Raw genomic sequence first — 23,278 nt, 5'->3', positions numbered from 1 at the left:
GTATTCTTGTGTGAATCTCGTCCATTGGAACTTACATTTTTCGTGCAAGTGCGAACCCAACTAAATCTTCGGCATCATTAATATTTGGGTTATGCCAGTTGACTGTCTGCGGGCTCCAAGAACATCCCTCTCATTTGTGCAGATTGGCAAAGGCTACAGAGATCAATAACGCCAATTTTGACCCGTTTTAATGAAATATAATAATACCCTTATCACTATTATGCCATTCAAAACGAGCATTTATGTTTCAAACCCCTTTCAGAACATCTCACAGTGTGTTACAGTGAATGAAGTGAAGTTACATCTCCCAAATCCAATGGGCATGGTGCACACTGCAACCAGGCAAAGAACCCAATGTGATAATGAATAGATATTCTCCTCTCATAATGCTAGGTCTGGATTAAATCTTGAACACAGGCCACCAGTGTTTTTCCCGTTTTACATGAATTAATGCTATGGTTATCTGGTAAGACTTAAAAGAGCAGCCAGGTTCTTGTTCCATGTTTAGAGTCATGGAGTCATACAGCATGGAAACAGGCCCTTCGGCCCAACTTATCCATGCTCGTCCCATTCACCCACATTTATTCCATATTCTCCTAAATGGTTCATTTCATCGTACTTGGCCAAGTATCTTTTGAATGTGAAATGCACACAAAGAGCATGGGTAGGTGATGCTTTGGGTTGGGGTCCTTTCTAGATTGATTGTGGGGAGGGGGGGAGGGGGGGGGGGGGGGGGGGGGGGGGGGGGGGGGGAGAGGGGGGGTGTGAGGTGGGATGGAAGAAAGCTGGGAGAGAAGAAAGGCAGAAAAAAGTTTGGCAAGTAATAGGTGAAAACGGGCGAGGTAAGTGTGTTAGAACAAACGCCAGAGATTAAAACAGATGGTGTGAAACAAATAGATTGAAGTCAGAGGAAGGAATGGGGAAGGAGGGGAGAAATAGGTGAAAGTCCAGGTGGGGCACAGGGGTTGCGGGGGAGGAAGAAAGGAGGGTGTGAGAGAGAATGGGAGGGGACTTTGGAGGTTACCAAATTTGGAGAATTTCAAATGAATGACAATTCCAAATTTTGAAAAAAAAAAACATGAATATGAGGTGCTGTTCTTCCAGTTTATGTGTGACCTCACTCTGGCAATGGAGGAGGCCCAGACCAAAAACGTCAATATGGGAATGGAAAATGGAGTTAAAAAGGTTAGCAACCGGAAGATCCCACAGGCCTTGACGTTCCTGTTTCTGTGCTGTATAATCCCATGAGTAATGATGGAAGAGACCCCAGTGCTTCAGTATTTTGTATGTATGCATAATAAATATCTTGTTGACATAATAATGGGAATTTGTTATCTTCACTGTTTATCATTTTTTTTTAATTATTTATCTGGACTTTATCTGCTTTCTACCATTTATATCTTGTTTAAACTGCAAACTTCTATCTCACTTTTCTTATAACAATAACTTTAAAATTAAACAAATTCTGAATTATTTCTTGTCGGTGGTTGAGAATTTCTCTTCCTAGCGGTAAGCTTCAACTTGAGTCCCGAATAACCAGTATTAATTAATTAACAAATTATCATTTACATGGGTTCTTAAATCCTTTATAACTATTGTATACTTCAAAATTAGGTCTTAAATAGGAAATTATTTTAACATTGTTAGTAGTATATAATAACTAGGTGATTGGAATATTCAGTGAGAGTCACAAGTCTGTGACAATAAGTATGCTGCCAGTTATTATTTGTTACAGGGAGATACAAGGAACTGCAGATGCTGGAATCTCGAGCAAAACGCAAAAGTGCAGTAGGAACTCTGGGTCAGGCACCATGGAAGGAATGGACAGACGGCATTTTGGGTCGGGACTCTTCTTCACTCATTCAATTGATTTTGTACATGCTATATTATATTGTGGTTTGACAAAGGGCTCTGCTCTCCCTAATCCAGTTTTTTCAGTTGTTCTAATTTCCCTTTCGTCCTCACTGAAGCTGTAACATACTTCAGGGAAAAGTCCAGAATCCATCTCAATTTTCCTGCTGTGGATGTACCACCTTGTTTTTCTGCACCGTGAACAGTACTCCAACAACTCCTTGCCAACCTTCTGCATTACTTATGATACCTTGTGATGCTAATGAGTCTACCTACCCCAGATCTCTCTCACTTTATCCCTAAATCATGTCATTCATATTACCAGTCATCCAAAATGAATATCGTTATGAATCCTTGATAGTAGAGTTCTTGGATTTATATTTAAATAAACCCTAAGACACAGGACCATTCGGCCCATCGAGTCTACTCCTCCATTCGATGATGAATCTATTTTTCCCTCTCATCCCCATAGGCTTCCCTTCTCCCCCCAACCTTTGACGCCCTCACTAATTAAGAACCTATCAATCTTGTTTTTAAAATACCCAATGATTTGACATCCATCGCTGTCTGGTGCAATAAATTCCATAGATTTACCACCCTCTGGCTCAGAAAATGCTCATCAGCTCTATTCTAAAGGTAGATCCTTTTATTCTGAGGCTGTACCCTCTGGACCTAGACTCTCCCACTCGTGGAAACATCCTCTCCACATCCACCCTGTCTAAGCCTTTCATTATTTGGTAACTTTCAATGAGATCCCCCCTCTCCTTTCAAACTCCAGGACCAGAGACTGCAAATAGTGAAAGGCCTGGATTGAGTGGATGTGATAGAATGTTTCCACTAGTGGAAGAGTCTAGGACCAGATACCTGCGACTCAGAATAAAAGGTCGTATCTTTCGAAGGGCATGAGAAATAATTTATTTAGTCAGAGGGTGGTCAATCTGTGGAATTGACTGCCACAGACAGATGTGGGGGCCCAATCAATGGGCATTTGTAAGGCGCAGATTAACAGATTCTTGATTGGTAAGGATGTCAGGGGTTATGGGGAGAAGACAGGAGAATGGGGTTGAGAGGGGGAAATAGATCATCCATGATGGAATGGCGGAGTAAACTTGATGGGCCAAATGGCCTAATTCTGCTCCTAGAACTTATGAGAGCCATCAAGCGTTCCTCAGACGTTAAACCGATCATCCCCGGGATAATTCCCGTTTGTCATTCATACTCAGTTGAAAATCGCTCTCTCATTTACGTTCAATTGGTGTCAGGGCGGCGCAATACCTGTCAAAATGCGCCAGTGGGTAGCGCGATCCCAGCTGATCGCCTTATTGTCCGGCCACCGGCGGTCACGGTCACGGTCACGGTCTCACCCCGTTCCTCCCACCAACAGGCGGCGCTGGAGCTCAGTTCCTCCCACCAACAGGCGGCGCTGCATGTGGGCTCCTGCTGTGCAGCCCCGACCAGGGGCAGGACGCCAAGGCCGGGCCCTCCCTCACCCTCAGACCATGGCCGAATGCGGGGATAGCGGTAACCAAACTAACACGTTAGAAAGTCAGGTTGTGGTGGTGCGGCGACGGCGGCGGGTCGTGGTGGTGGCTACGCGCGGGGACTGGGTGCTTCCCCGGCCCGGCCTTCAGTTGTCTTCAGTTCACTGAGGCCCGCTGAAAAATGGTATTTTCATCGGTTGCCCCCTTTCACGAGGGAGTCAAGATCAAAGATCATAGAAGCTCTAGTATCTTTGGTCAAGAGTGTAATTTACTCCAAACAGAACACTGAAATTCTTACTTGCAGCATCACAACAGAATATGTAAACATAGTAACTCAGCGGGACGGGCAGTATCTCTGGAGAAGTTTCGGTCGAGACCCTTCGTCAGACTGAAGTTACTACCAGCATTGTGTGTCTATCTTCGGTTGAAACCAGCATCTGTAGTTCCTTCCTACACATCCTATATAAATCGTTAAATTATATATGCATACAGAACTTTGTGTGTGTGTGTGTATAAGGTGTGTATAATAAAGTATATATATATATATGAACGTGTCTAAATATATAAAATGTTTTATTTATATATATATATATATACACACACACACACATAAATAATTAATTTATTTATTTGCCAAGTATGTAAAAACATACAAGGAATTTGATTTGGCATACAGTCATACCCCTCTTCCATTATAGATGAGGCTCTCACCAGGGTCTCTTCGATATCCCACAGTTCTGCTCTTGCTCCTCCTCCCCCCATTTCCAACAAGGAAGAGCACCTTTTCCTCACCTTCCACCTCATCAGCCGTCGCATGCAACATATAATCCTCCGACATTTTTGCCACCTCCAACGGGATCCCAGTACTGGCCACAGCTTCCCATCTCCACCCCATTCTGCTTCCCACAGAGACTGTTCCCTCTACAACTCCCTGGTCAACTTGTCCCTTCCCACCCAAACCACCCTCTCCCCAGATACATTCCCCTACAACGGCAGGAGATGCAACACCTGTCCCTTTACCTCCCCCCTCGACTCCATCCAAGGACTCCGACAATCTTTTCACGTGAGGCAGGGGTTCACTTGCACCTCTTTGAACCTCATCTACTGTATCTGCTGTTCCAGGTGTCAACTTCTGTACATCAGCAGGCTCGGCGATCATTCCGTTGAACACCTCCGCTCAGTCCGCCTTAACCGACCTGATCTCCTGGTTGCTTGGCACTTTAACTCCCCCTCCCATTCCCAATCTGTCCTTTCTGTCCTGGGCCCCCTCCATTGTCAGAGTGAGGCCCAACGCAAATTGGAGAAACAGCACATATTTTGCTTGGGTAGCTTACACCCCAGCGGTGTGAACATTGACTTCTCTAACTTCAAATCGCCCTTGCTTTCCCTCTCTCCATTCCCTCCCCCACCAGTCTTACTGTCTCAAACTACATTCTATCGCTGCCCCGCACATTCCCCTGACATCACTGAAGAAGGGTCTCGACCCGAAATGTCAACCATTTCTTCTCTCCAGAGATGCTGCCTGTCCTGCTGAGTTACTCCAGCATTTTGTGTTTACCTTAATAATAATAATATATTTTATTGTCATTGCACATAAGCGCAACGAGATTTGGTATGCAGCTTCCATCCGATGTCATAACTTAAATAACTAATAACATTTAGATTTAGATACCCCGAGGACATGGTTTGTAAGAAGAATATTACAACAGTAAAATAGTCAAAACAGACTAAAGTGCAGATGTGTCTGTGCGACGTGACCATCCGAGGGAGACAGTCCATGGGGGGTGGGGGACACTCAGCAGGGCCGGTTCAGAGCCGCTATTGCTCTGGGAATGAAGCTGTTCCTGAGTCTGGAGGTTTGGGCACAGAAGGCCTTGTAACGTCTGCCGGAGGGAAGTAGTTCAAACAGTCCATTACAAGGGTGTGAGGAGTCTTTATGGATGCTGACGGCCTTCCTGAGGCACCGTGTTTACCTTCGATTTAAACCAGCATCTGCAATTCTTTCCTACATACACAAATATGCATACTTTATATATAAAGTTCAATGCATGTTTTATATATATACATGTACTTTTTAATGAACTTTTTGTTTGTTATATTATTTGCACTGTTTATATATTGTGTTGTGCTGCTGCAAGTAAGAATTTCATTGTTGTATTAGTATATGTATACTTTAGTAGATGTGTGTGTGTGTGTATATATATATATATATACTGATGCAACAATGAAATAAATATATAAACGCACACACTGAACTTTATGTGGCTGAACTTTCACATAAACTAATATATATAGTGTATATATATATATATTAGTTGTTTATGAAATTAAGAAATGTGGAGATAATGTTCAAAGTTGTGTATCGTGTTTTTAAAATGTATTTATTAAATTTTTGAAATTTGTCTTCCTACTGTGGCCTGAATGACTGCTGAGCCACATTCTCTGCCACAGAAGGTAGTTGAGGCCAGTTCATTGGCTATATTTAAGAGGTAGTTAGATGTGGCCCTTGTGGCTAAAGGGATCAGGGGGTATGGTAAGAAGGCAGGTACAGGATACTGAGTTGGATGATCAGCCATGATCATATTAACATAGAAAACATAGAAAATAGGTGCAGGAGTAGGCCATTCGGCCCTTCAAGCCTGCACCGCCATTCAATATGATAATGGCTGATCAACCAACTCAGTATCCCATCCCTGCCTTCTCTCCATACCCCCTGATCCCTTTAGCCACAAGGGCCACATCTAACTCCCTCTTAAATATAGCCAATGAACTGGCCTCAACTACCTTCTGTAGCAAAGAATTCCACAGATTCACCACTCTCTGTGTAAAGATTTCCCTTTTATTCCTTCACTTTTTCTCCCTCCCCTCTGTCCCCTTCCATGCATTCCCCTCCTGCCGCCATTGCATTTCACTGCTCTCCTTATCAGACATCCTTGTCTCCTTTTCACCTACAGCCTTTCTCATTTACTCCACCCATCTGCCAACGCTGACTCATCACTCCAGCCTTTCTCCCCCCCTCTACCTCAATCAGTCTGCAAATAGTCCTGACCCAAAATGTCACCTGTTCATTCCTATCAGAGAAACTGCCTGACCTACTGAGTTCCTCCAGCCTTTGTTTTTGCTAATCTGGCAGAGTAGCAGGTGGGGATTCTGACACAAATCAGAGGATGAATCATATCCTGTGGGCAGGGCAGGACAGGGCAGATGTACAGATTAGGGAGCATGAACAGGTTGGCAAACACAAACTTTGTTTTCTTTAATGGAAGGCACCTGACAGGTAAGTGTAGAGCATGGAACAGCACACAGAATTATATATTTGCAATGATGGAAACATGGTTCAGGAAAGGGCAGGAGTATCTATATAATGTTCCAGGATATAGATGTCTCAAAGGGGGACAAAGGGGGATACAAAAGAGGGGAAATTGCACTACTGACAGCAGGGCTGCCAACTCTCACACTTTGAGCGTGAGAATCACGCATTTGGGCAAATTCTCACGCTGATCACAAATTTCTCGCGCTCTGTCGTTTCTCAGCTCAGCGCTTCATGTTTCGGAGCTGGCTAATGTTATTGATTTGTAATTAGCCTGATTTGTAATTAGTTGACAAAACCTTAATTTATTAATCCGGAATATCCAGGGGGTTGGGATAAGTGTAACATTAAAATGACATGCAAGCTATCAGGCTGTCTGTCACAATATACAGCCCCGATAACCCATTATTTCCTTCAGTTAAATATTGGAAAGGTAGCATTATTGTCATTTGCCACTCAACTATTATATTGAATGGCAGTGCAGGCTCGAAGGACCGAATGGTCTACTCCTGCACCTATTTTCTATATAGGTTCCCCCTAATGATTAATGGTTTAATGGTAAAGGAACTAGAGGGCATGTAGCACACAGCATGATCTATATATTCCTCATTCAGGCCATCACACAATGGTTATAGAACAGCAAGTGTAAGGGAAATAGTCTTCCATAGTCACTGTTAGTTCAGTTTATCATCACGTGTACCGAGGTCCAGTGAAAAGCTTTTGTTGCATGCTAACCATTCAGCGGAAAGACAATACATGATTACAATCGAGCCATCCACAGTGTACAGACGCATGATAAAGGGAATAACGCTTTGTGCAAGATGAAGTCCAGTAAAGTCCAATTAAAGATAGTCCGAGTGTCGCCAATGAGACAGATAACAAATGAGGACTGCTCTCTAGTTGTTCATAGGATAGCTCAGTTGCCTGATAACAGCTGGGAAGAAGCTCCCTGAATCTGGAGGTGTGCGTTTTCACAATTCTATCCCTCTTTCCTAATGGGAAAGTGGAGAAGTGGGAGTGACCCGGGTGGGACTCGTCCTTGATGCTTTCTGAGCCCATTGCTCCAAAGTCAGGAGATTTATCTACTTCTATCTAACAGCCACAATAGTTTATCCTAAATGCTTCCGATTCTAGGTTTTCTAGGTAAACCTAATGATAGCACGTTCAACAGAGAGTATGAGGGGCAAATTAACAAAAGACAAAATAATCTTTCATGCACTGCTCTCATTCATTAATCTTGGCTTATCCACCCAATAGAATTTCTTACTTGTTAATATCTTGCCCTGCTGCAGGCATGCCTCCCGTTGGTTGATGACAGAGTACTTCCAGTCGTGGGTATGTCGAAGACTTGGGCCAGCCCTCCCACAGGGGCTGTCAACAGATGTACAGAGTTAGGTTCGGGAAAGATCGAGGTAAATCTGTGATCCAAGTATGGTCAGCCAAACAACCACACTTTTGAGTGAGGGGTTAATGCCTTTAAAATTTAAATCATAAATACTCAACCTTATCGCCACGCGTCCTTCCTTCAAGAAGCATCTTAAAACCAACCGCTTTGCTCAAGTTGTTGCTAACATGCCCAAATGCTTATCTTTGTGCTGTCGTCTGATAACACCGCTGTTAAGTCCCTTGATATGTTTTGCTATGTTAACAACAATTTATATACATTAATGTCTTCTGAATTCTGTGAAGCCTTACCCTAAACGAGAACGTCTTTTCACAGCCCTTGATAAGAGTGTTTGTAGCAGCTTCTGTTTCCGCTCACAATTTGGGGTAATCTCAGAGCTGTTTATTATTGTGCCTCCTCTCCCCAACTGAGGGGTGAGTCAGATGGCCATTCAGCAACTAACGTGATAGATAGATTGAAAGATACAGCGTGGATACAGGCCCTATGGCCCACCGATTCCATGCCGACCATCAGCATTCTCTCTCGTCTTGTCATTTTCTTTTGAAAAACATTTCATATTATATAAACTAATCCACAGTTAGGTCAAAACCTAATTATTGTACTTATCTATGTTATGTGCAGATATCAACAGGTTTAAACATAGCTAGAAGGCAGTTAATGTACAAAAGCAATCAGATATCCCTAGAACCTGGGCTTGGAATTGAGCTGGATAATCAGGGGGACTGAGGTTGAGCAACTCCTGGTGTTTATGATTCTATCTTTTACTGATACGTTTATTTCCTGCTTTATTATCATCGCCCCTTCTCCTGCTGGGTTTGTCGACTTTGCTGAAAAGATCGACTGGTTGATCACAACCATCAATTCAACGGCTAACAGGAAGCTAAAATCTAATGTCCATGATAGTTTTTACCAGCAGGATGCCGATAGAGGTCCATGTTCTTTATCTGAACCAGATGAAACCAACCAATGGTACTGAGTCACACTTGGACACAATTTCAGTTAGTGATGGTGTGGTGGTGACCTGGTATTTTAATAGTTGTACGCTGGTCATTTTCCATGTGCTAAGATGCGCAAAAAAGCTGGTGGAAGTATAAATCAAGCAAACCCAATTTGTATTTACTCTTAACTTGGATTGGATTAGGGTATTATTGTCATGTGTACTGAGATACAGTAAAAAGGTTTATATGCATTGAAATAGGACTGTACAGCACAGAAACAGGCCCTTTGGCTGACAATGTCTGTGCTGATCATGATGCCAAGCTAAACTAATCTCATCTGCCTACCTGTGATCCAAGTTCGTTCATTCCCTGCACATCCATGCGCCCACCACCACTCCTGGCAACAAGTTCCAGGTACCCACCACTCTCTATAAAAAAAAACTTGTCTCACGCATCTCCTTTAAATTTTACCTCTGTTATCTTAAAGCTGTGCCGTCTGTTATCTGACAGTTCCACCCTGGAGGAAAAAGTTATAACTGTTTACCCTAGCTATGCCTCTCATAATTACAAGGCTCTCCTCAGCCTCCAGAGAAAACAACCATGTTGTCCAACCTCTCCTCACAGCTAATACTCTGTAAAACAGGCAACATTCTGGGAAGCCACTTCTGCACACTCCAAAGACTCCACATCCTTCCTGTAAGGGAGTAACCGGAACTGCAAGCAGCACTCCAAATGCGGCCTAACCAAAGTCTTGCAAAGCTGTAACATGACATCCTGATTCGTATTTTCAATGCCCTGGCCTCTGAAGGCAAGCATATATGCCTTCTTTGCCATATGTTATATGCCTTCTTTATCTACTTGTGTTGCCACTTTCAAGCAGTGTTGCACTTGGACCCCAAGATTCCCCAGTACATCAATGCTATTCAGGGTCTTGCCATTAACTGTAAACTTTTCCCTTGAATTCGATCTCCAAAAGTACAATGTTTCACAGCGTAGATCAGTGTCACTCATGATGTGAGTCATAATGTAGCTACACCCACAGCCTGTGTTCCCTTTCTTCCCCAGTCTTGAGCTATGTGTTAAGATGAAGTTACCTCTGCTGTATTGCTAATAAAAGTCTTTGGACCTTAACAACTGTTCGTGAGTTAAGTCATTCGAACAACAGGTTCCAACAACATGGTGTCAGAAATGGGATACGAACCCACGCCTCCAATTGCTGCGGTAAAGAAAATATGTTGCAGAATCGGAAGTGGTCATTTTTGTTTAAGATGTTGAATCAGTTGGGTGGATGGAAAACTTCCCAATGCACAGTTTGTTGATGATTAGGATGTCTAATATGCATTTCTAAAAAGTAATATTTATCTCAGTTGGCATCATTTTAATCCTTGATCGTGGATTTTGTTGCTGAGACGGGCACAAAAGTCTGGGCTGACAATCCCAACTAGTGATGATGGCTGATGTGATGACAATACTAAGGGAGTGGTGCGCTACTGAAAGAGCCTCCAGATCAGATGATAAATCTAGTTCCAATTCTTTTGCTAGGAAAGTAATAAAGGATCTCACAGTACTATCTCAAAGGAGGGCATGGAAGTTACCAATGCCCAGACCAACACTCAGCCTAACTAAACACAAGGCAGATGATCGGGTTACTGTTTGGGTAGGCCTGCTATTGACTACACTAAGTAATTAAATTTAAACATGTTTCATATGAAGTGCTATGGACTGTCCTGAATTCAGGAAAGGTGCTTTAGAAATTCCAACATCGCTGCAAGTTATCTATTTCATTTATTAACTGCACACGAAAATTAGGAGTAGCAGGAGAAGACCACCTGGCCCTTAAAATCTGTTCTGCCATATATCAGGGTTATGTCTGGTGTATATAGTTCCATTTTCCTGCTTTGGAGCTATACAACGTAAAATTGTTTTAAAGTTTTAAAGATTGTTCCCGATGTTAGGGAAGTCCAGGACAAGGGGTCACAGCTTAAGGATAAGGAGGAAATCCTTTAAAACCGAGATGAGAAGAACTTTTTTCACACAGAGAGTGGTGAATTTCTGGAACTCTCTGCCACAGAGGGTAGTTGAGGCCAGTTCATTGGCTATATTTAAGAGGGAGTTAGATGTGGCCCTTGTGGCTAAGGGGATCAGATTCAGATTCAATTTAATTGTCATTGTCAGTGTACAGTACAGAGACAACAAAATGCATTTATCAGGGGGTATGGAGAGAAGGCAGGTACGGGATACTGAGTTGGATGATCAGCCATGTTCATATTGAATGGCGGTGGAGGCTCGAAGGGCCGAATGGCCTACTCCTGCACCTAATATCTATGTTTCTAAAATAGGCCCTTCAGCCTATTGCGTCTATGCTAATTATCATGCCTTGCTTTACTAATGCCACTTGCCTGCATTAATTCAGTATCCTTCCATGTCTTGCCATTCAAGTATCTATCCAGATGCCTCTTAAATGTTGTTAGTGTTCCTGGCTCCACCATCTTTTCTGGCAGCTCATTCTTTGTGTGAGAAACTTACCCATCAGATTCCTTTTAAACCTCCTCCCGCTTACCTTAAACATATGCCCTCCAGTTTGAAACAGAGCTACCATGGAAACACACTGGCTACCTACTATGCCTCGTAATTTTACACTTCTCTGTCATGTCGCCACTTAGTCTCCTTTGCTCCAGGGAAAAAAGTTCCAGTCCATCCAATCTCCCTTTCTAACGCAAGCCCTCCATTTCAGCCAACATCCTTGAGAATTATAGATACACACAAAAAGCTGGAGTAACGCAGCAGGACAGGCAGCATTTCTACAGAGAAGGAATGGGTGACGTTTCGGGTCGAGACCCTTCTTCAGACTTCAGACTGGACATTTGAGAATTATTTCTGCTCCCTTTATAAATTCATTACATCTTTCCAGTTGTGTGGCAACCAGAAATGCTCGCAATACTCCAAGTGTGGCCTAACCCACATTTTGCAGAACTCTAAATGTAATACCCCATTTCTTGTACTCTTCATGCCTCGGCTGATGAAAGCAAGCATGCCAAAGTACTTCTATGAATTCAAAATTTGGACTTTAAATTTAAAATTCTCACCTTGTTATCAAAATCTTGACTCTCTCTTGAAATCTCTGTAGACCGCTACTTTATCTCTCTGGCCCGCTTCACCCATAAAACCTCTAAAGATTTTTTTTCATTGTTCCAATTCTGGCCTTTTGCATATCCATTTTTTTTTTAACCATTGGTGACTGACTTTAGCTGCTTGTGGTCCTGAATTCTGAGATTTCATCCTTAAATTTCCCTTTCACTGCAGCTCGATAACCACTTTTAAGGTGTTCTTTTAACCTTGTCCGATATTTATTTTTGTGGGCTCATTTCAAGTTTTGTTTAATGCCACTCTTGTGATGTGCCTTTGAACATTTTACTGAGTTGAAACTGCACCGTGAAAGTGAGTTAGCATTGCTATCCATTCTCAATTCAAACTATCTAACTTTTGCTTATGTCAGTGGTTAGGCAGGTGTGATACCAGATTCCAAAAGCACTCTATTCCAAGCTCTCTGGAGAAAAGATTACCAGGTGGGCAGAGGCGGAGAATTCCAGATATTTCAATTGCAAATCCGCCTTAAAAAATAACGAATCATCCCAATTGACTCATCCTGGAGAAGATGCATTCAGTATAACACAGAGAATCTTGCCACCAACATTTGGGAGCCCAGTGTGAGGTGTGTGAAATAAACTAATCATCCTCCTGTCCCGTTAGACATCCAGAGCCCCAACTATGGTAAAGTTTATGCTTCCAATGTTGGCCTCATTGGTCATCCCAGACCCCACAAATCTAGAGTAATAGCAAGCCATACTTGATCACAAGGGACGTCTAAAGAAGAAATATTATGTTATCTCAATTCCCAAATTTCAAACCACAAATAACTCAACTCTTTACATCTGGTAGATTTGTTTCATTGCAATATCTTAAACTAACCGTCAAAGTATTTTGACAGTGCAACCGACAGAACTTGTGCAAGGGTCTGTGCTGTAATGGATGTGTTGCCCAATTTAAACCTGAGAAACAGTTCCCTGCGCTCCAAGAGCACAACTCTGAACATGACTTTATATTTCAAAACCCGAGGCTAAACAGTGACTGAATTAAAAAACGCTTTTTTTTCTTTTGATGATGCCTGAATAAGTTATGTTTTAAAAATAAGTATTGATGAATGCTGTTTGGGGAACTGTCATAAGAGGGTCAGTTACTTCCTGATGGCTGGGTGTAGCTAAACCCTTCAGTTGGTATAAGCATTCCTGCAATGCTGAAGCCTTTCTACCGATTTCATCCAAGTCGTTGCTAGAAAAACATTTCCATCACAGTGGCATTTTGCCACGTGGTAAGTCAAACGCTGTCAAAAGGATAAGCAGATTTGTGCGTTCTGACATTTTTAATTGTTTTTTAAAGGACAGTACTCTAAAATTGAAAGATTTAAGAAAGTGAATGCAAGTGTCGATGTTGGTTGACATTTTCACTCTTGCTCTTCAGGATATAATTATCTATGACTTGCACCGATTACTGAGTATCGATGGGAATTTGTTACAGATTGAAATTCTAGTTCTTTTCTTGTGTTTTTACATTGAAACAGCCTCAATAGCCTTAATGGTAGATAGTGTGGTGAAGAATACATATGGGATGCTTGCGTTCCTAGTTTTGGGCAAAGAATATACAAGTTGGGATGTTATGTTGCAACTTTACAAAACATTGGCTAAACCACATTTGGAGTATTGTATGCAGTTCTGGCCACCGCACTTGCACTGGAGACAGTCCAGAGGAAATTCACCAGAATGTTACCTGCATTGGAGGACTCAAGTTATGGGGGGAGATTAAATAGGCTGGGTTTGTTTGCCCTGGAGTGAAGGATGCTGAGGAGTGAACTGACGGAATCATATAAAGTTATAAGAGGTATAGATTGGGTAGAAAGTCAGATTTTTTTGTCTCTTGAGAGGGGTATTGAAAACAAGAGGCCATAGGTTTAAGGTGAGCGGGGGGGGGATGTAGGGGATTTGAAGAGAAAGATTTCTTCCTAGAGAATGGTGTTATTTGGAACTCACTGCCAGAAGAGGAGGTGAAGTCAGATGCAATTACTTTTCAGAGACATTTAGACAGGCACTTTATTCGACAAATGTTGGAAGGATACACACCCAATGCTGGCAAATAGTATGGCCCGTTTCTTTGCTGTACAATTCTGTGCCTTATGACTATTGATTAGCTCTTTATCTTACAAGAAAAGAGTACTATTGTTTTTTTTATCTCCTACAGGATCAGTTTATTTGATTTTCTCCATCTCTCTTTGGCTTATCTAAATGGTGGCCGACTAGGAAAAGGGGAGATGCAGCGAGACCTGGGTGTCATGGTACACCAGTCATTGAAAGTAGGCATGCAGGTGCAGCAGGCAGTGAAGAAAGCGAATGGTATGTTAGCTTTCATAGCAAAAGGATTTGAGTATAGGAGCAGGGAGGTTCTACTGCAGTTGTACAGGGTCTTGGTGAGACCACACACTGGAGTATTGCGTACAGTTTTGGTCTCCAAATCTGAGGAAGGACATTATTGCCATAGAGGGAGTGCAGAGAAGGTTCACCAGACTGATTTCTGGGATGTCAGGACTGTCTTATGAAGAAAGACTGGATAGACTTGGTTTATACTCTCTAGAATTTAGGAGATTGAGAGGGGATCTTATAGAAACTTACAAAATTCTTAAGGGGTTGGACAGGCTAGATGCAGGAAGATTGCTCCCGATGTTGGGGAAGTCCAGGACAAGGGGTCACAGCTTAAGGATAAGGGAGAAATCCTTTTAAACCGAGATGAGAAGAACTTTTTTCACACAGAGAGTGGTGAATCTCTGGAACTCTCTGCCACAGAGGGTAGTCGAGGCCAGTTCATTGGCTATATTTAAGAGGGAGTTAGATGTGGCCTTTGTGGCTAAAGGGGATCAGAGGGTATGGAGAGAAGGCAGGTACGGGATACTGAGTTGGATGATCAGCCATGATCATATTGAATGGCGGTGCAGGCTTGAAGGGCCGAATGGCCTACTCCTGCACCTAATTTCTATGTTTCCTAGTAATTTCCAAGTGATGAATTATTTCTCCATTTTAGTGCACTCTTGGTAAATGAGTCAAATTAGCTGATTTAGTAGTGGTTTTTGAACTGAAGGAGAAAGTTGGAAGATTAATCCTCACAACGCCTTGCGTTTTATTGTTCATGCAGACTTGCAGGTGAATTCCGAGGTGTTCTGTTTTACTATAATGACAGGCCCCAGGTTACGTAGGGGTTCTATTCCTCTGTACTGCCCTGCAGATGATTTCAATGTGGATCAGAAACATCTGTTGGCTAAAGCTACACATATGGTATCACTTTAGGCTTTAGACTTTTTTTTATTCCTGATTCAAATTAGTTTTAGATTTTAGAGATACAGCACGGAAACATATATAATCCAGGGAGCCCCCGTAGATGGGTCAAACTTTAAACCTAGGTTCTGTCCACCTGCACCAGGATATCACTAACCTGTCAATATGAACACCACAGGGAATGCTGCAGCAGCTTGTGCGACATTGTCAGTAGTGAGCACTTAGGAGGACAAGGGTAGCAGGGGCATGTTTCTTTTATCACTTACCCAGTTACTCTTTAAGTCACATATCTTCACTGTTGAAGTACCTTCATTGCAGAGATTGCCGTGGTTCAGGATCTGGGAGTGAGCAGAAAAGTTGCCCATCCCCACAAGAGAATAGAACGTACCATTCATCAGATGCCTCTCATTATGCAATAAGGCCATCTGTTAATAATAAGCTTGGAGTAATTGTGTAATATAACAATTCTGTACTCGGGCTGTGGTGTTTGGGCATTGTAGTGGAATGGGAACCAAATCGTTGACACAATCTCTGCAGTCATACCCCAACTAGTCATGAATTAGTCATGAACTTGTCATGAATTGAGGCCAAAATGAGTCCCACCACAAATTGTAGGAGTAGCACCTTATATTTTGCTTGGGTAGTTTACACCCCAGCGGTATGAACATTGACCTCTGATTTCAGATACTCCTTCCTTTCTTCCACCTTCCCCTCCCCTTCCCAGCTCTCCCACAGCCTACTGTCTCTGCCTCTTCCTTTCTTTCTCCCCCCACCCCCCCCCACCCCCAGTCTGAAGAAGGGTCTTGGCCCAAAACGTCACCTATTCCTTCGCTCCATCGATGCTGCCTCACCTGCTGAGTTTCTCCAGCATTTTTGACTACCTATGAATTAGTCATAGTTGGAGGCCACACCTTAGAACACTGAGAACCAGAATTCCTTTCCTTCCTTAATATAAGATTTTTGCTTATATTAATTCACATAGTGTTGGAGTAACTTAGCGGGTCAGGTAGCATCTCTGGAGAACATACACCTGCAACATGTTGGGCAGGGAGCAGTCTAAAGAAGAATTCCAACAAGAAACGTCACCTATCCATGTTGTAATTTAACACATTGTAATGTTGCTTCTGAAGCCTCAAGCACTTTGTTGCAACTCACCCAACCACCTTTTACCTGCTTCATTGGATTTTGTTATGTGTGGAAAACATTGTCCCATCCTTTGCTAGAATGTTTTGTTTACTTCCCTCCAAACTTGTAACTCTATACTTTGACAACTCCCATTGATTTTTAAAGGTACAATCCCTTTTAATAATTTTTTCCCCGATACCCTAAGTTATTTTTCTCTACAATTCATATGTCCTCCTATAATCTGCCCTAGGGTCAAAGACATAAAGCTGCCCTTTCATTCATTCACCCATCTGACCCATCGTCCTTCAATATTCCTGACCTGACTGTCTATTTCACTCCACTGATGCTGTTTGACCTGCTGATTTCTACCAACAGATTGTACGTTACTCCAGATTCCAGTATATGCAGTCTCTTGCCTCACCCTTCAATACTCATTCAATACTTGCATTTCCTCTCCTTTGCCTTTGGCCCCAGTCTTAAACTTCAATTCTAATTCCACCTTCAATCTTCACGGCTGCAGTTTATTCCGTACTCATCTGTGTTTCATTTGCCCTTTGCTTTAATTTTCTCTTGCTTGCTCCATTCAGTTCCTCACACATGTCCATTAAATTATTTTCAATTTACCACAATGTCTTTTGGGTATTAACAGAATTTGCTGATCCAAGGTTTTAGATTTTAATAATTTAATGTGTGCAGGTGCTGCCTTAATGTGTTAATTCAAAGCTAATTGCTAACTTTGTGCAGTATCCATATGTAAGCTTTTCATGTTGCCTGTGTCAAATGAGGCATGTGTGGTGTTTGGTTTGTGGCGGTTTGAAGTCTTTTGTTGCAATGTTAAAATAACAAGCGAAAATCATATTTCTATTTACAGTTTATTTTGTTAATCTTTAATTTCTCAGATTAGATTAATGCTAATTTATTGTTTCATATTGTTGCATTGTTTTTAAATATTTGTGTCAAACTTTCTTGCACCATACAGTTAATTTCTTCCCATGTGCAGTGTTGCAAGGGATCGTCTTGCGTAAATGAAACTAAGAACTTCCATGTAGTCAGTTAAAGAGAAAGATTGATGCAATGGCAGGAAATAGCATATGCAATCTGAAACATAATTGGGATGTAAAAGAAAAATGAGTCAAACAAAAGATATATGCATCATTGTCTACAGAACCCTAAACTGTTTGAATGCAGCCTGACCTCCTTACACGAAGGTAGGGCCTTGTTTTGTCAGCTTCTTGATGCATAATTGAATTCTAACATTTTATTGCTGTTAGTGTGAGAAGATCATAACTGAAGAGTTGAGAGCAGTTCCTCTGCACTACAGTCCAGAGCTTGTGGAGGCTTGTGCAGATCTCATCAATGAAGAATGGAAGAGGAGCAAAGCATCTCGGATTCACTCACTCCAGAAATCTTCCAATAGCTTCCCAGTTTGTCTCGTGTTGAAAAAGATTCTAAAGGATGCTGGAAGCACGACCAATGAAAACAGGAGCCAACTGGTGGGTCACAGCAAGCTGTCTCTTGTGGTTGGTAAATCCGCCGGCTTGTTCGTGGAGACAGTCGTAGTTGCTAAGGCATTTCGAGGCAAAGGTTATGGCAGAAAATTAATGGAAGCCACTGAAGCCTATGCGAAAAACCGAGGATTCAAAACTCTGTATCTCACGACTCATGATAAACAAGACTTTTATTCCCACTTGGGTTATGTACTAACTGACCCAGTGCAGAATGCAGGGTCTATGAGCGCATTCATGACCATGGAATTCCTTGAAAAGTTGTCTCGTCCAACAATTTCACCACCACGTGGTTCTCTACTATCCTCTTGTCTATCGCCACATGTGCCATCCCCTGCTCCACAACCACCTCCCGCCCCTGTGTTTGCACCTGTTCAGAACCATCGACTAAATCTTCCTTCAGCACCTCATCCCGTCCCATCTTCTCAGTCTAATGCACCAGTACCTTTTCCATCATCTCTTACTGCATCCTCTTTGCCATCTGGGCAACTTCAGACTTCAGTGTCCTGTTCCTCAACCACTTCCCAGTTAGATCAGCGTTGTCCTATTCCTCCCCCACCTCCGCTCCCACCACCAATACCGGGTTTGCACGCAGCCCCTTGCTCCCTAAATACTTCACAGTTACATGGACAGACCCATGCTTGCAACACATCCTCTCCGTCACCCGCTCTCCCCACTTCAAAAACGTCCCAGTTGCATTCTCCTTCAGCTGATCCCTTTCAACTTTCCTCACCAACTGCTGATTTGGTGGCATTACCTCCCGCACCACCACCTTTGCCTTTGACTTCTGAAACATTATCAAAGTTATCCCAGTTGGCATGCGATTTACCTGAATCCTTCCAAGGGAAAGGAAAAGCTACACAAAGCCAGTGGGAGACTCCTTACCAATGTGTTAAAGGTCGTCCTATCTTCTGGATGAAGAAAGACATCAAATTTGGTCCAAATGATTTGAAGAATATGTTTGAAAGTTGCCTTGAATTAACTGATGCCAAATGAAGTACAATGCAAGAGTAAATGTTCTAAAAGAACCACAAGTTTTGGTTGGAAGTGGTTTCAAAGAATGAGAGGCTGTTTAAATTGGTATTTCAGAATAACAACTATGGATAGTTGAATTGTTCGAATGATTTTCTTTTAAGTAATTGGTGTAGACAAATGTCCAATGTAAATGCAAGAGGCAAGAGGTCGTATAGATTATGTTTGAATGTTTTAGCATGTTTTAACTGAAGAACAGAATTGAATACCTTTATACATGTGAAACCCACTCTTGAGAAATTCAGGGTATGCCGCCCGTTATTTTTCTAGGCAACAATATTCTCATTTAACTTCATTTAATTGAAGCAAGTTGTCTGCATGAATCACGGTTTTTAAGCATTTACAGTGCTTTTTTGCTTTTTATTGTTACATTTCCTGGCTTGGCAATTATTTTCTTGAATGATCTCTTGAACTAGTTGTGTGATTTATGTTGCAATCATCGTGGACGCTAAACCATGCTGTATTCCTGAGGTTTGTGACTGTGGTATGAAATGGCGGTAAAGAATATTAGAATCAAGTTAAACAATTGAGAATGGGGAATATTTCTTCAGATTACAATGAAAATAACTGATTCTGAAATAAAGTTAGCATAACATGGTAATTGTCATGAATTGTGGGTTTTGAATGAAGTCAGACAGGATAGCAGTCTCTGACTGGAATTTTAGTGGTCTTCCTTAAGTGGTCAGCTCGTTCCATGCACCTGCTTTGAATTTTGCTTTTACCTACTTTTACTTGGTGCCCCTCAGGTTCCTATTCATTCTTCCCTCAACTTAATAAATAAAACGTAATAAACAAAACATCATTTGGAGCATCTTGTTGCCCATAAAATCGTTAGGTTGATTGGCTTCTACAATTTGCCCCTGGTATCTAGGGAGTGGATGCAAAAGTGAGATAACAGAACTAGTTTGAACTGATAATCAATGGACAGCATGGGGCTGGTGGCTGAAGGGCCCGTTTCCACGCTGTATCTTTCAATTAAAAATAAAAATGTCTAAAAGGCATCCTCCAGCTATTCTGAAACTCAGATTAAAAAGAGCTTGAAGTCTGAAGAAGGGTCTCGACCCGAAACATCATCCATTCCTTCTCCCCAGAAATGCTGCCTGTCCCGCTGAGTTACTCCAGCATTTTGTGTCGACCTTCGATTTAAACCAGCATCTGCAGTTCTTTCCTATAACAAAATAGCTTAAACCTCCTTTACAATCTTTAAGCACATCTCAAATTGTTTTACAGACTTCTGAATACATACGCGACATTTACAAAAATGTTTAATCTGATGTTTCAGAAACGTATGCAATTTATTTCAACACTGTTGTGAAGTTTTTTTTAAAAAGTGCAAATTCTTAGTAAGTTCAATTCTGTGAAAACATTTTACCGGATTCACATTCTGAAAGGAACAGTTGTGAAAGGCCAAGACTATACTTAGACTCCAGAGACAGCTGCGGAGGGTTTGGTCACAGTTGTGCATCTGCCGACAAGGTTACACGTTATTTGATCTGGAGGATGACGAGGTCTGAAGAAGGGTCTCGACCAAAAACGTCACCCATTCCTTCTTTCCAGAGATGCTGCCTGTCCCGCTGAGTTAATCCAGCATTTTGTGTCTATCTTCGGATGAAGAGCTTAGTCTGCATTCAGGTTAAGTGAAGAGTGGACACAACAGTAATGTGAATGAACTATACAGTGACACCACTCCTGTCTTCATATTGTGCTGCTATAACCTCCACTGTATATAGATTATCATTGGAGCGGCACAGGTTCAACAGGTATTTTGAAGCTATTGCATATTGCCAGTATTAGACAGGAAAATTAAAGTAACCATTTATTTGTGGGCGGGGAAAAAACCCTTAAATAACATTATAAATATTCTTAATTGTTTTCTAAATATTCTTAATTGTTTTCTGTCAACAAAATAGAGAGAGTACAGAGGAGATTTACTAGAATGTTGCCTGGGTTTCAGCAACTAAATTACAGAGAAAGGTTGAACAAGTTAGGGCTTTATTCTTTGGAGCGCAGAAGGTTAAGGGGGGACTTGATAGAGGTTTTTAAAATGATGAGAGGGATAGACAGAGTTGACGTGGAAAAGCTTTTCCCACTGAGAGTAGGGAAGATTCAAACAAGGGGACATGACTTGAGAATTAAGGGACTGAAGTTCAGGTGTAACATGAGGGGGAGCTTCTTTACTCAGAGAGTGGTAGCTGTGTGGAATGAGCTTCCAGTGAAGGTGGTGGAGGCAGGTTCGTTTTTATAATTTAAAAATAAATTGGATAGTTATATGGATGGGAAGGGAATGGAGGGTTATGGTCTGAGCGCAGGTATATGGGACTAGGGGAGATTACGTGTTCGGCACGGACTAGAAGGGTCGAGATGGCCTGTTTCCATGCTGTAATTGTTATATGGTTATAAATGAGACATTAGGATGGTTTTATCAAGGAAAAACTACTGCATTAACTTTTAAAGCTATTTCTTATAATTAGGGCGGTGTGGTGGCAGACTGAACATGGAGACTTCTTTCTCCTGATTAAGAATACATAATCCACGTAATTTGATTAAAAAGTCACAAAGAGTGAAGAGATAAGGCGATGGAAAGTGTATTCCATTAGAACAGTATTGGAACATGAATTCACATGGAGTGGTTGTTAAGGTAAAATTAAATAAATATTTAAACTGATTATGGAAATAAGTGTGGTCAGCATGACCGATTTTGGATTGGTCCAGTATAAAATGACTAATAATAAACCAAATGTTTACCTTCTCAGAGTAAAATGTTTGATCAAGAACACTGCTTGATTTCTTGGCCAACTATATTTCATCAATTCATTTACATCAATTCTTCAGAATAAAGCATTGTGTTCCTGTGATATATTACTTTTTGTTCTTTCAACAAATCATTTGAACATTGAGTGGGCTACATATTGCTGAGTTAATGTTTCTGAATCAAATATTTCCCAGTATCTGGCATGATTGTGATTTTTTATGTACATTGGAAACCCACATTTTTCTTTCAGACTGGCACTGCCTTTTCCAAATAAATCCACCCAGCTGAATATTATTTTTATTTTTCTCTTTAATCCATGGCATTGATTAACTACAGCGATCAATGTAGTGCCGCAATCCTGTTCTGCAGTTCTTTCTTTCATTCTGCAGTTGTGGGGTGTTATCGCTTTGCATCGTGGCCCATGCTAAATCAGTGAAGAATGATGAGGTTAATTTTATTCAATGACAATATAACTAGACTAGTCAGAGAAGGGTCTCGACCTGAAATGTCACCCATTCCTTCTCCAGAAATGCTGCCTGTCCTGCTGAGTTACTCCAGCATTTTGTGCCTCTCTGCAGTTTAAACCGGCATCTACACTTCCTACACAATATATTTTGACGGTAGACACAAAATGCTGGAGTAACTCAGCGGGTGAGGCACCATCTCTGGAGAGATGGAATGGGCGGCGTTTCGGTTCGAGACCCTTCTTCAGACAGATGTCAGGGGAGGGGGCGGGACAAAGATAGAATGTAGTCGGAAACAGTAAGACTAGTAAAGAACTGAGAAGGGGAAGGGGGTAGAGAGAGAAAGCAAATGCTATCTGAAGTTAGAGAAGTCAATGTTCATACCGCTGGGGTGTAAACTACTCAAGCAAAATATGTGGTGCAGTTTTTCCAATTTGCTCTGGGCCTCACTCTGACAAGGGAGGAGGCCCAGGATGGAAAGGTCAGATTGGGAATGGGAGGGGGAGTTGAAGTGCTGAGCCACCAGGAGATCAGGTAGGTTAAGGTAGTCAGTATAATCTTATACATTACTAAATCTCTGATCTTGACCGCTTTTGGCCCACTGTGCTGCGATTTCCGACAGAACGCCGCCATACGGCCGTCAATTTTGGCCACCTCGCTCAGAGCCCCTCTCCGCCTTATGGGTGCAGAGGATTTTTCCCATCGATTAAAAATCAGAGATATTAATGGGTTTTTTTTAAATCACCATTCCCTCTGCTGCCCCTGCTGGAGGGAGGGGGAGGGACTATAAAACCAGGAAGTGGTGTGCCTCACTTAGTCACTGCAAGATGGATGAAGCCAAGGGTCACGTCTCTCTGAGCTCTGAATAACACTGAACAAATGTCTACACAACTGTGAGTACCCTTAATGTGGTTTGAAAATGAAAATATGGTTTGTTTGAAGTAAAAAGGCACTGCCTGCAAATAGTTGTTTGGGTGCTTTGGCTTGAAGTTGAAAGACACTACTTACTGCAAATGGTGGCTTGGGTGCTTTGGCTTG

General features: G+C 41.9%; 1 protein-coding gene across 4 annotated transcripts in view; it reads left to right on the top strand.

The window, feature by feature from the left end:
- The first annotated feature begins 3,211 nt into the window (after window positions 1–3,211).
- LOC129704758 (hyaluronidase-1-like) overlaps window positions 3,212–23,278 on the top strand; it is a 41,675-nt gene continuing 21,608 nt past the window's right edge. The window contains exons 1-3 of one of the 4 annotated variants that reach the window (XM_055648084.1): window positions 3,212–3,372; window positions 7,935–8,054; window positions 17,759–21,879. In XM_055648084.1, coding sequence (XP_055504059.1) covers window positions 7,980–8,054; window positions 17,759–18,988 — 1,305 coding nt within the window. In that variant the 5' untranslated portion in view covers window positions 3,212–3,372; window positions 7,935–7,979 and the 3' untranslated portion in view covers window positions 18,989–21,879. The other 3 variants (XM_055648083.1, XM_055648082.1, XM_055648081.1) reach the window with 3 other exon arrangements.

Source organism: Leucoraja erinacea, chromosome 16 (genome assembly GCF_028641065.1).
Source record: "Leucoraja erinacea ecotype New England chromosome 16, Leri_hhj_1, whole genome shotgun sequence".
Classification (NCBI taxonomy): Eukaryota; Metazoa; Chordata; class Chondrichthyes; order Rajiformes; family Rajidae; genus Leucoraja; species Leucoraja erinaceus.
The sequence above is the reverse complement of the archived record's forward strand: the minus strand, read 5'-3'. Positions and strand labels throughout refer to the sequence as shown.